This window comes from Trichosurus vulpecula, chromosome 9, assembly GCF_011100635.1.
Source record: "Trichosurus vulpecula isolate mTriVul1 chromosome 9, mTriVul1.pri, whole genome shotgun sequence".
Lineage (NCBI taxonomy): Eukaryota > Metazoa > Chordata > Mammalia > Diprotodontia > Phalangeridae > Trichosurus > Trichosurus vulpecula.
In genome coordinates, this window is record NC_050581.1 from 186,045,207 (window position 1) to 186,057,785 (window position 12,579).

A 12,579-nucleotide genomic window follows, 5' to 3' on the forward strand; every position below is an offset into this window, starting at 1 on the left:
GGGGAAAAATGCTAAACACCACAGAAATCTGAAAGAGTGAAAACTAACAAAAAGAAGGCCAACCGATCCAGAGACACCCAGAGAACACTAAATGAGTTCAAATTACACAGCAAACACACCATCTAAGGGGCAAGAGTGATGTTGATGGCTGACATATACATAAAGCTTTAAAGTTAGCTGAGCACTTACCTCCATTATCTTCTCTTTTAGAACCTGAAGTACGTAACTATGTTCCTACATCTCCAAGTGTTCCAACCCTATTTTAACCTAATGTTTAGCTACCAGTTTCCTGTTAACACGTGGTTAGACGAGTCACAGCCCCTGCCCCTATCACCTTGTCGACTTACACATGATTGATAGTCACCACAAACCACAGGTTCCAAGGGTCTGAGTCCCAATCACCCAGGCCTTCCCTGTTAAATTCATCCTTCAATCAATTCTCATTTTAAAGTGAACTCAACACAAAAACTGAGTGAAAACTATGATGTCACATGGTTCAGAGAGAAAAACATGAGACAACTCTAGTCAGGAACTATTCCCAATGGCCTCACAGACATTATCTCCCTGGAGACTTGCCACAAGTGAGAAGTTACAATTCTAGGCATTGTTATCATCCCAATTTCACAGATGAGGAAAAAGGCTCAGAAAGCACATGGTCATTCAGACAGTAAAGGTCAAAGGACATTTTTGACACAGGTTTTCTTGACTTCCAAGTCCAGCTATTTATTGACTCTGACATGTGACTACTTTTAAACTCCCTGTAGTCCAATGGAGTCCCTGGAGAGTTCCCTGGCTGTCCAGTGAGCCTGGATTCTAGAAGGTGGCGCCAGTTGGCAGTCTCCAGAACATCTTTTCAGGCTGAAATGAGGCTTCACCTGTAAGTCCAACAACCCGTGTGCCCGCTGCACAAGGACCAGACTGGCTACACATAGAGAAACTAGCGATGACATTTTTGGCCTGAACAGCTCATGAAACATGGATGTGGTAAGTCCTGAGGAAGAGGACACCCACACTGATTAACTCATGAATCATTCAATGTGGCCAAGGCCTATTCTGAATAAGGTGGCATGAATGTGAAGAGAATCAAAACTAAAACAATGAACTAAGATGGGATCCTTTTTATTAAAAATTACATTTACTTATTTCTTCTAAGAGTTCTTGTTTCTTTTAATAGTCTATATATTTTCTTTCTTTTAAAGAAAAAAAATCATCATTAATGTTGATGATTTCATGAAGACACAATGTTACATGAAACAGTGATTTAGAGACCCATTAGTCCCAAAGCAAAAAAGTCCTACCTGGTCAGAAGCCTCACAATTTAGAATTTTACAATGTGACAATGGAGATTAGTTATACTGCATTCTTTAAACATGATCCTGAGAAGTAGCATAGCTGAAGCAACTTCATACAGTGCAAGCCTTGATAATATTTCAAGTTAATTTTAAGCTGAATTAAATAGAAAATTATCACAAAAGTTATACTTGTTAGAATACTTGGATCTAACTAGTCTAAAAAAATACAATTCATTGGTGCTTAAAATAATCTCCACACCATTCTAATATGATAGTTTGCCCCAGCCAAGGGATTCATCCCCATACTAGTAGCCCAGGAAAAGCTGGCTCATCGAAGGGAGGCTTCCACACCCAGAAGAAAAGGCTGCCAGGCTTCTGCTCCATGGTCCTAGCTTTGAAGACCCCAGGAGCACCTCACACTATGATGGAGCACGAGAGAGAGCTGAGCTTCTTCCAGCTTTACACTGCTGATTCTCTTGAATAGAGAGAGTAAGAACAGATTCTAGAAATATCTGGTTGCCAGTTCTGGATCCTATCATTAAAATAAGACTCACACACAGCTTCATGACCTGGCCTACCGTCAGCATCGTGGCTTTTTTCCTGAGCTTCAGATTCTTGCACTCTCCAGTCTTCCATTGAAGGACAATTTAACCACATACTCCAACCCTGTTCAATCAGCTACAACAATGGAGGTTATGCATTTGGCAAGTGCTCCTAAAAATGCCTTAGATAGCACTGCTCAGGTGATGCTATTTTACAGTTAGGGCCTCATAGTGAGTGACAGCTGTGAGAAAAGTCCAAGATGGGCACAATTAGGAATCAGCTACCCTAACAACTAAAAGTATTACAGTGAAACTTTAACGCCTTGTACGTTAGCTATCATTTCTTTAAATCCATTAATAGCCAATTTAGTCATTTTTTTAATTTTCACATTCTCCAAAAACAGCTCCAAAATCAAACACACTGCATCCTCCAATAAAGTTGTAGACACACAAAGATTTGCTTCAAATTATCTAGGATGATAGAATTATAAATTTATGTACCTCATGTAAATATTGTCCATTAGTAGGAAGCAAGAAACTGTAAAGGATTTAAAGTATTCTAATGAATGACGGCTGGGGAAAGGGGAAGAAATCAAGCTGGAAGAAAAAAGGCTTTAGTGTGTACATAGATTGTGTCAAATGAAAAATAAATTACTCAGAACTTACTATGTGACAGGCACTAGCTGGGCTAAGGACTAGGGATGCAATAACAAGCATGCAAGACAGTTCCTGCCCCTCAAAGGAACTTAAGTTCTGAGAAGGAAAGACAACATAGATAGGGGAGCTTATGTTAACTCTGAAAATGTGAGATATACTATTCTGTTGAACAATTAAGTCCAGGATTAAGAATATCTGCTCCAAAGTCAGGAGGGTAGGGGATTTTATCATTTAAAAAATTAATTTGCATGCCACATTATCAAAATAGCCAAGTAACCAAATTATTTTGAATTTAAGATCTATAAGTTTTTAGAAAATACATAGATTGAGTCTGGTTTGTTAAAAATGTTGACTACCAATCAGTGATAGAAACCGGCACTAAAAAGTGGAATCAATAAAAACTAAACCTTTAAAAAAAGTAACCAGGTTCCTTCAAGTGAAATGAGATCAAATTAGTTCTTAAATCAGTATATTTTACCATACACAAAAGGTCTACCCCAAAAATATCAGCAAAGATTAATGAAGTTTAAAAAGCTTTATTTCAAGGATTTTACAATGTTTCTTGAACAGGCGATAGTTATGTCTTCAACTCCCAGTTCGCACAGGACACATTGCTTGTGTCTCTCTTATTAGTGGTGTTAAAAAGCCACTGGACTTCACCCAATCAATAGGACATAGAAATTCCTTGATATACAGAACTCTTATAGAACTTTTTTTTTTATTATTTGGGGGAGGAGAGAGAGACAACTGGGGTTAAGTGACTTGCCCAGAGTCACTCAGCTAGGAAGGGTCTGAAGTCAAATTTGAGCTCAGATCCTCCTAAATCCAGGGCCAGTGCTCTATCCACTGAGCCACCTAGCTGCCCCTAGAACGTTTATTAATTAAAAAAAAAAAAAAAGGCGATCATTGCTTTAGGAAAATCCCTTGGTTGCAGAGCAGCCATATTTTAGCAATGCATACAATCTTTTTTAAAAAAGGAAATGTAATCTAGATGACTAGCAAAAGCCTGCCATCTGACTGGGATGCCACCCCCCCACCCCCACCCCCAGACCATACTGCAGCAATGGTTTGGACCTGAAGGCCTGAAGAGGTATGACTAGCTTCTCAGACAGCAAGGTCACAGCCCCAAGAACTAAGTGTGGCTTTCCAAAATTTAATAATGATTCACCCCATCTACTTATACCCTAATCAATGAATGAGCAAGGGCAAGGAAAGCTGTTGATACTTTTTCTGGGAGAAAGGAAGAAGTCACTATAACCACCGTAAATAAAACATGCCAGAACAAACTAATGGTACAAATATTTGAATTAAACAGAAAAATCAAAACTAAAAAACAAATTTAATAAGATTCAGGACATTTTTTCCTTAACTTGTCTATTACTTTTAAATAAAAATGTACTGAGTTGCTTGTATTTGTCCTTCGTTTTCGAAGAGGACCATGGCATCAGGGAAATGACATAACTTGAAGTTGACTCTGATTTGAGTGAGGGAGGGCTGTGCAAGGTCAGCAGCCTCACTTTCTCCTCCAGAGCCATCTGGATCCAGTGACCTGATATTCATCAGAATGACTGGAGATGACCCAGGATGCAATGGGAGACCCTGGTCCTTATTTAGTCTCAGGCCTTTTCATGTACTCACTTAGAGTGAGGTAAACCAACCAGAGCATTCAGCTCTAATCATTACAAACTAAAAGAATGTTTGGTTTTAAAGGCTGGAATCAACCAGGTTGTAAAGCCAGAATCTGCTAATCTACAAAGAGACTAGCTGTCTTTCATTCCAAACATTCTAAACACTTAAAAAGCCTGGTTTCATTTTCTAGCTAAAAAGAAGGGGGCAGAAATGTTTATAAAGAAAAATATTTAATCTTTTTACACTACCTTTTTCTGTGCATCCATTAACTTTAGATAAGAGGTCATCAACTTGTATCCCTACAACTAGGAAACAGTATCATTGCCTGATCAAAGAAAATATATGTTTTTTAAACTGATCTTCAAGGCAACAAATGACCTAGTGCTACTCTGGATTACCTCACTGCCTTCAAACTAAACTTTTACAAAATGACCTCAATTTCTTGTCACACACTTGTTCAAAAACAAAACAAAACAATACATTGCTTTGAACACAAAATAAGGATCTGAAAAGCACACAATTGTGTACCAGGCATACACTACAACCATAAAACCTAGCTAGAGTGGTTTCTCAAGCAAAAAGCCCCCAAGGGCACTAACCTAGATAAGCACAATTCCTTTGAGATACTTCAAAGCCTGAACTGTGATGCCCTCTGGTGGTAGCTTCAAGGTTTTTCTGGGTTTTGGGGGGGTGTTTTTAAGCCCTTTAATTCTAAACTAGGGCTCTCCAATAAATCAGTCATTTCCTTTACATTTTGAAATAAGCAGAGCTAAAAGTTGAATGACAAAGTGCAACTTTAAATAGAAGTCTAGGCCACACTTACCTCCACTTCTGAGCTCTTTAAGAGTTTTCACTTGAAGATTTTATAACCTGACTGTAAACCAAATTCCAAGAAAGAGATAGTTCACTGAGGAAAAGAGAGCAAATGCAACCAGACAATCTTTTCACTTGGCCAGCTTACCCTGCAGGGCCATGAGCCGTTCGTTGGTGAAGTCATTGTCGGCTTGCAAGGCTTCGATTTTGGCTTGAAGCTCTTGCTCTTTCTCTTCCATTTCATCAATTTTATGCTGCAATTCCTTCTTTTCAGCTTGTCCCTTCTGCTGGATTTCTTCTTGTCTTCCTTCAGCCGCCTATTTTTTTTAAAAAATGATAAGGAAATCAACCTGGAACATTTAAAATAACTGTATAACTGCCTTCAGCTTCTAACTATGAAAGTCCAGTGACTACTGCCATGGGTCAGCCGGCCAAGGGCCACAAGAGAAACCCACCTGGCATTAGCCAGCACAGGACAGGTGTATCACACGTGGGAGAATCACGTCATTGGTCCCAAACTTCTCCAACAATGGATTCCTTGGAGTCTGTCCTCTTTTCAATGCCACTTTCTTGTATACTACTTCTAAAGTTTCCCTGCCTTACGTATCTTGCTATATCATTAAGCAAAATACTTAATTTTCTGTTTGCTCAGTTCAAACATTTATTAAATACCCACTAGGTAATGGGCATCTTTATTATATTTATTAACATTTTATTAACAATTAATATTTCATGTTAATGGACACTTATTTATAATTTGTAAAGGGCTTACTATTAACGCCTGGTGGTACAGAGTTTGGCTGTAAAAGATATAAAGATGAAAAATAACAGTCCCTGATCACAAGGAATTTAGAACCACATGGTGGCTTAGGACCCCAGACAAGTATGAGAGAAGGCAGAAGAATGAAGCCAAAGCAAAGGGGAGCTGGACAAAAAATGTTCTAAATTCAAAGAGTATGGAACACCTTGTGAAGAGAAGTTGGAGAGTAGAGTAGAAAAGGGCCTCACATAGTAATGTCACCTGAGCTGCATGACAAGCCTCGATCAAGTCAAGAAAAAGCCTCAGAAAGGTCATGACTTGTCTAGGGTCAAGTAGGTGGTCTAAGACACAGGATTTGAGGTCCAACACAATTTCCACTAGGCCAGGCTGCAAAAGGGAGCAGGAGATAGCAGAATCAGCCCAGAAAATCAAAAGGGGTGAAATCAGGCTGGCAATGGAGGGTGGGCCTAGATGGCAAATGGCTTGTTGTAGTAGTAATTGAAGGAGAAATTGGGTAAAAGACTAGAGGAGGAAGACCAATTAGGAAGAGGCAAGGTGAGGGGAAAGAACTCTCACTAAAAAGTGAAGAGAAAGGAAAAAAGGCAGAAAATATTGTGGCAGCAAATTAAAAAGGATTTGGCAACTGATTAAATGTGGCAAATATACTATTGTGTTCAAAGAAATAATGAGGATAGTTCAGAAAAACCTTGGAAGACTTATATGAACTGATACAAAGTGAGCAGAACCAAAAGAACATTGTACATTGTAACAGCAATATTGTTAGCATTACAATGATTTAAGACAATTCCAAAAGACATGAGGGAAAATACTGTCCACCTCTAGAGAAAGAACTGATGAATTTGGAATGCAGACTGATGCATATTTTTTTTTACTTTATTTTTCTTGAGCTTTTTTTCAGTCTATATTCTCTTTTGCAACATGGTAATATGAAAATGTGTTGCACGACTACATATGTATAACCTATATCAAATTGCTTGCCTTCTCAAGAAAGGGGGTTGGGAGGGAAAAAGGGAATCTGAAACTTAAAAATTATTTTTAAAAGGATGTTAAAAATAGTTTTCACATGTAATTGAAAAAATATATAAAAATTTATTTTTTTAAAAAATATGGCAAATAAGGGAAAAGAAGCACCAAAGATGACATCCAAGTTTTAAGCCTGGGTTAATGGAGCAACAGCAAAAGGAAAGCTGGGGGGAGGCAAGGCTTAGGAGACCTGAGAGGAAAAGTAAATTTCTTTCTAGACATGCTGAGATTGAGTTATTGGCAGGGACTTGTAAAAAACTGTCATCCTTGTCAAAAACAGAGTAATATAAAAGCTGGAATAAGCCTCACAGACTGCCCAGGGCCCTCAGGACCTCTTGATCCCCCAGGGAAGAGTCAGATGCTCTGCAGGCAAATGGAAATGCAGGTAAGAAACTAAGGGAGAGGCTATAGCTAGGGAGAAGATTAGGAAATAATCTGAATAGAGGTGGTACTAAGTCCTAGGGTCATAAACACTAGAGATTTTTTTTAAATAGTATTTTATTTTTTCATATTACATGTCAAAGACAAATTTTAACATTCATTTTTTTAAATTTTAATTTCCAAATTTTCTCCCTCCCTCCCTTAACTCCCCCATCCCAAAGACGATAAGCAATTTGATATAGGTTTTCTCATGTAAAACATATTTCCATATTAGTCATGTTATAAAAAAAGAAACAGACTGAAAGGGAAAAAAAAACCCAAAAAAAAATGCATCAGCTCACATGAGTTTTTCCAGGTTTTTCTGAAATCCACCTGTTCACACTAGAAATTTTAAATGACTTTTTCATAGGGTTTTTCCTCTATCTACATGATTTCCTCTATCACTACTATGAAATTTTATTCACTGTCCCCAACTTTCAGGGATCTATGATAAGGAAGGCAGAAATCATAGGGATAAGTAACTGTCTATGTTATCAACTATGCCTCATTTTAGCTATAACTGTTCAACCTAGATCACTGTCCAAGAAGAGACCATTAGCTGTCTCTGCTGTTAGGTCCTAAGGGACAGAGGCACACCTCTAAGGAGTTGAACACTTACCTTTAGTTTATCAGAGAGATCTTTTATCTCATTAACCGCTCCATTATATTTATTGGCCAATTCTCTTAATTCTTCCTGAGTCCTTTCATTCATTTCTTTCAGGTGGGTACATTCATCTTCAGTATTACTCAGACTTCGCTGAAATTAAGTCACTCATTTAGAATAAAATAAATTCCAATTTCAATTTACAAAAAAGAGAATTAAAATACACTTATCTTGTTATATTCTCAGTGTTTTCATTGTAATGGGGAAAAAAAAAAGGGGAGGGTGGGGGGAAGGGGCGCAATTAATAAATGCCAAAACATGGCATACACAAGCTCATTTTACATAATACACTGAAGAAACTGAAATGATTTTCCATTCACTAGCAAAATTTAAAGGAATTAAATTTTTCTAATTCCTCTTTTGAATAAATCTAGATTTTGGTTTATTTGAATTCTTCAAAGTAATCACTGGCTGTTGTTTTCTAGTCAGATGAGAATGAAATATCAAGGTAAATATAAAATGAGCTTCAAAAGTCTGAGAAATAAAATTAAATTTACAAGTCTATTCTTTTCCCAAAGCAACATGATTAAGAAATAAAACCTAATTTAATTCTGTGTTTGTCATAAATCAGTAAATGTCATAAAGTACTCTTATTTGGAGACTGAATTAAACGTTCCAATTTAAATTTAGTTAATCCATGTTCTTGGGAGAGTTTCTAATTCTGAATCAGATAACAAAAAGGTAAGGGAAGAGGTTGTTGCTTTTACACTCTGCTTTGAAGATAGCCTAACATTACTGTTGTTCAGTTGTTTTGGTCATGTCCAACTCTTCATGACCCCATTTGGGGTTTTCTTGGCAAAGATACCGGAATGGTTTGCCATCTTTCTCATTTTACAGGAGGAAACTGAAGCAAACAGAGTTAAGTGACTTGGCCGGGCTCACACAGCCATTAAATATCTAAGGCTAGATTTGAACTTGGGTCTTCCTAACTCCAAGCCTGGCACTCTAACCACTGAAACACTTAGCTAGCCTAATAGCCTAATAGGTATGAATTTAATCCAAGAAGACATTTTAATGTCAACTTTTCAAAAGAGATGAAATGATAAGCAAGAGAAATTGTTGGTTGGGGTTTTGAGGGTTGTTTTTTGTTTTGTTTTTGGCTTTGCTTACAATAAAGCTAAGTGTATTGTACTCCAACTTCCCTGGCAGAGGTTTACCTCTCATGCCACCTGCTAAATGAGACAGTGACTGTTAAGTGCCCCCAGAACCTCAAAACTGACAATTAGCATTCAAATTGCTAATGTGAAGGTTCTTCACCATTTTTGTGTGATGGCCTCCCTCTGACAGTCAGCCTGGTAAAGCCTATGGACCCCCTTTCAGAATAATGTTTTTAAATAATTGAAGGAAGTGCTCAACTTCAGTTAGAGGTGAGTGAAAATAGAGAGCTCCTTTGTCCTCATTCAAGTTCCTGGAGCCCCTGAAATCTGTTGGTGAACTGAAGGTGAAGACCTCTTGTTCTGATCCAGGAGGATGTTCTTTCCAAGGATGGAGATCATAACATCATCCATAATTACAAAGAGAATAGCATTTCTCCATGACATGAGCATTCTCAAAGCCCTTTCCATCTTATGTGAGCCATGGCTGTCTACACCAGGTGACTCCCTGCTCCACAGACATTACAATGAAAGCAGGCCACCACGGGGCCTGGAGCTGGATTCCTCGATCTCACCACATGACTAGACCATTTCTGGATCCTACATCACAGCTGTTCCGTATGGCCCCTGTACCACCAGATCTAATTCTTCTTTGAAATCCCTTACTTGTTCCGTGTTTTAGTCTTCATGCTGCTCCAATGACCCCTTGGGGACATTCATTTTTAATTCTTGGGGGACAGCACTGCACCATGGCCTACAGTCCTACTACAATCATCCACACAAGATGCTTCAATGGCTCATCATGGCAAAGAGGTGACTTTGGGTCTGTGAAAGCTTAGGTCAGCCCTGGCAGCTCTTCCCATGCTAATAAGACTGAGTGCCACGCTGGTCATAGAATGAGGTGGCTTTATGATGCCAAGGGTAGCTAAATACAAAGATACTTATCACCAGTAGGCTGACACTTAGGAATGAATACTTCAACTCTGGCAACAAAAGAAGATCAGCACTCTGCTTATCTTTTAGTCTCTTATAATCTAGTTTATACCGGAATGAAGACGACTCAGATTCCCTACCATTTCAATAAACATTTGCTAATAAGTACCTAACACAGGTATAGCACTATGCTCAATGCTGCTAGAGTACATGATTTGAAATTTTTCATGTGGCTCAAACCAATAAACTTTGTTCCTGATGTGTTAGTGAAAAACCCCGTTTGATTTCTTCTTGAACCTCATGAGTCAGAAGTTAGAGAACTCTAGTCTTCCTACCTACATGACTGTACCACTCCCATCAGGTGAGAGGGAAAAGCACCACTGCAAACTAGGTTAATATCAATCAGACTTCTGATTAACCTCCGAGTACCTTCACCCTCTAACAGATGATAAGCTGTGGTCCATTTACATATTGAGGCTGTCAAGCACGTTGGCAGAACAGGTGAATATCATTCAACCTTGTCTATTCCCATTACAAAGCATGAGATAAAAACCAGATTTGTTGGGTCTCAGTTTTCGTACCTGTAAGGAGGGATTTTAAGGAAAGCACACTGTCAAAAGTTAAAGCACCCCCAGAAGCATGAGATCATACAAAGAGCAGAGGAAGCTGGCACACCGAGTCATTTCTCTATCACAGGCCTATGGCCATGAGTTTTCCTGGTTGGTAAGATAATGCAATCAATCAAAAAGAAACGAGTGAAGAGCTCTACCTACCTCCACTTCTGAGAGTTTTCTGACCACTTCGATTTTCTCCTGCAGGACCCGCCTCAGGGACTCTTTGGCTGTCGTCTCATAGTTGTGTTTATCTTCCTGTAATGCTACAAGTTCCTTCCTTAAACTATCTTCTGTCTGATTCTAAGAATGAAAAATCATTACAAAAGCCAGTGGGTTCATAAGCATTTGTTAAGCACCTACTATTCTCTAAGCACTCTGTATGCTGGGGATACAAAGAAAGGCCAAAGACCAGTCCTTGTTCTCACAGAACTCAAAAGTTTACAAAGAAAACCAGCCACTTCTAACATGAACAACTGATTGCAGTATGGATGCCATGAGCACAACCACCTTCAAGCAGCCTCCCTCTCCAAATAATTACAAAATGCACAGCCTGTTTAAGTCTGGTTGAAGAGGTCTTTAGTCAAGGATATCCTCTGGCCCTTAAGACCACAGGGACACTTGAAGGCTTGACCTACAACTTGGGCTTCTAGGGAGGAATTCAGGTGGTTGACAGGAAGAAATTAGCCAAAACCCAAGAACCTAACCCAGACTCAAGACTTGTTGTCAAACTTGGAAACAATCACTTCCTCCCCAAGCCACAAGATGGACATGAGGGCATGGAGACAGAAAAGAAACCCCTGGATTTCTCCATGTCCAATTGTGCTACAGAAACAAGACATTGCACCTACTTTAGAACACACTTGTAACTGGTTTCCCATAACTTCTAACCGCGATAACAGTCTATCTTCATCTATTAAAGCCTGCAAAAGAAAAGGTTTAAAATGCATATAAATATTTCACCATGGCTAATGAGCACTGCTCTTTTCTGAAACTAGATTTTTATGGATAAAAAAATCATATCTATGTACATATACACATGTATGTATGTATGCATGTGTGTGTGTGCATGTGTGTGTGTGTGCGCGTGCACCTTTCCATTGTCAAATATAGATTTGTAATGACACGGTTAACTAACCTTACTTAATAAAGTGCTTTCTTTCAAGTGAGAACATTTATTTGGGGATTATGAAACCTGTTATGACTCCATGTATTTTGGCTTTTTCCATATCAAAGAATGAAGCTCTCATGTTCCACGTAGGAAGAGGCAAACATTGCAAATACCTGCCAACTAGTATCGGAAGCCTCCTGTGTGATGGCCAGTAGCCGCTGAAGAGTGGCCAGCTTCTGTTCCAACATCTGCTCCCGATGTAAGGCTTCCTAATATTGAGGGAAAAAAATTACAAAAACCGATGTCAGAATATTCTTGTTAAAAAAAAACAACCCAGAACTCAATATTTTGAAAAGTTTTATTTTATTTACCAAACAGAGGAAAACACTATTTTACACCTTATCTTCTAACATTTTACAATGTGCTTAACAAACTTGTGATAAGTTCAGGTCATTTCAGCTTCTTGACTCTACTAAGTCTGTCTTTAGTGATATTGAAGTACATCTGGTTTGAAATCCACTCTTACAAAAAATATATTATTTTGAACAATTGTTCATAACTGACATGAATACTGAGTGAAATTGGCTAATGAACACAAGTCTATGTGTTAGAAATACAATTTAAATCCAAGAGTATCGGTTCAAAAAGACTCCAATTAAAAGCATATAGTTTTTAAATAGTTTACAGGCTAACTGAAGCTGCTTAAAAGGCAGAGAACTTAACCTAATTCTATTTAATAAAAATGAGAATTGAGAATATAAAAAATCTGGCCTAAAGGACAATTGTGCCTCCCTTGTGAGCGTCTGCAGCACAAATGGCCCACCTGGCACCTGTGAAGAGGGTATTCTGGCTCAACGCCTGCCCATTGGCATGAGAAGCTACTGAATCACACTGCCCAAAATAGAGGGGAGCAGGATGTGAGGAAGCGATGATGTTGCCTACCATCCAAGGGTGGTTGGGAGGGTGCCCTTCAGTCAACAGCCAAGCTGATGACAGCCACATAGAAGAG

At 38.6% G+C, this 12,579-nt stretch overlaps 1 protein-coding gene across 7 annotated transcripts in view; it reads right to left on the minus strand.

Moving 5' to 3' along the window:
- LOC118831913 (sarcolemma associated protein) overlaps positions 1-12,579 on the minus strand; it is a 150,357-nt gene that overhangs the window by 59,591 nt on the left and 78,187 nt on the right. For all 7 annotated transcript variants that reach the window (XM_036739397.1, XM_036739396.1, XM_036739393.1 and 4 more), the window contains exons 6-10: positions 11,744-11,839; positions 11,311-11,382; positions 10,622-10,762; positions 7,777-7,914; positions 5,082-5,250 (exon numbers count right to left, since the gene is read on the minus strand). In XM_036739397.1, the coding sequence (XP_036595292.1) occupies positions 5,082-5,250; positions 7,777-7,914; positions 10,622-10,762; positions 11,311-11,382; positions 11,744-11,839 (616 nt within the window). The remainder of the gene's footprint in view (positions 1-5,081; positions 5,251-7,776; positions 7,915-10,621; positions 10,763-11,310; positions 11,383-11,743; positions 11,840-12,579) is intronic.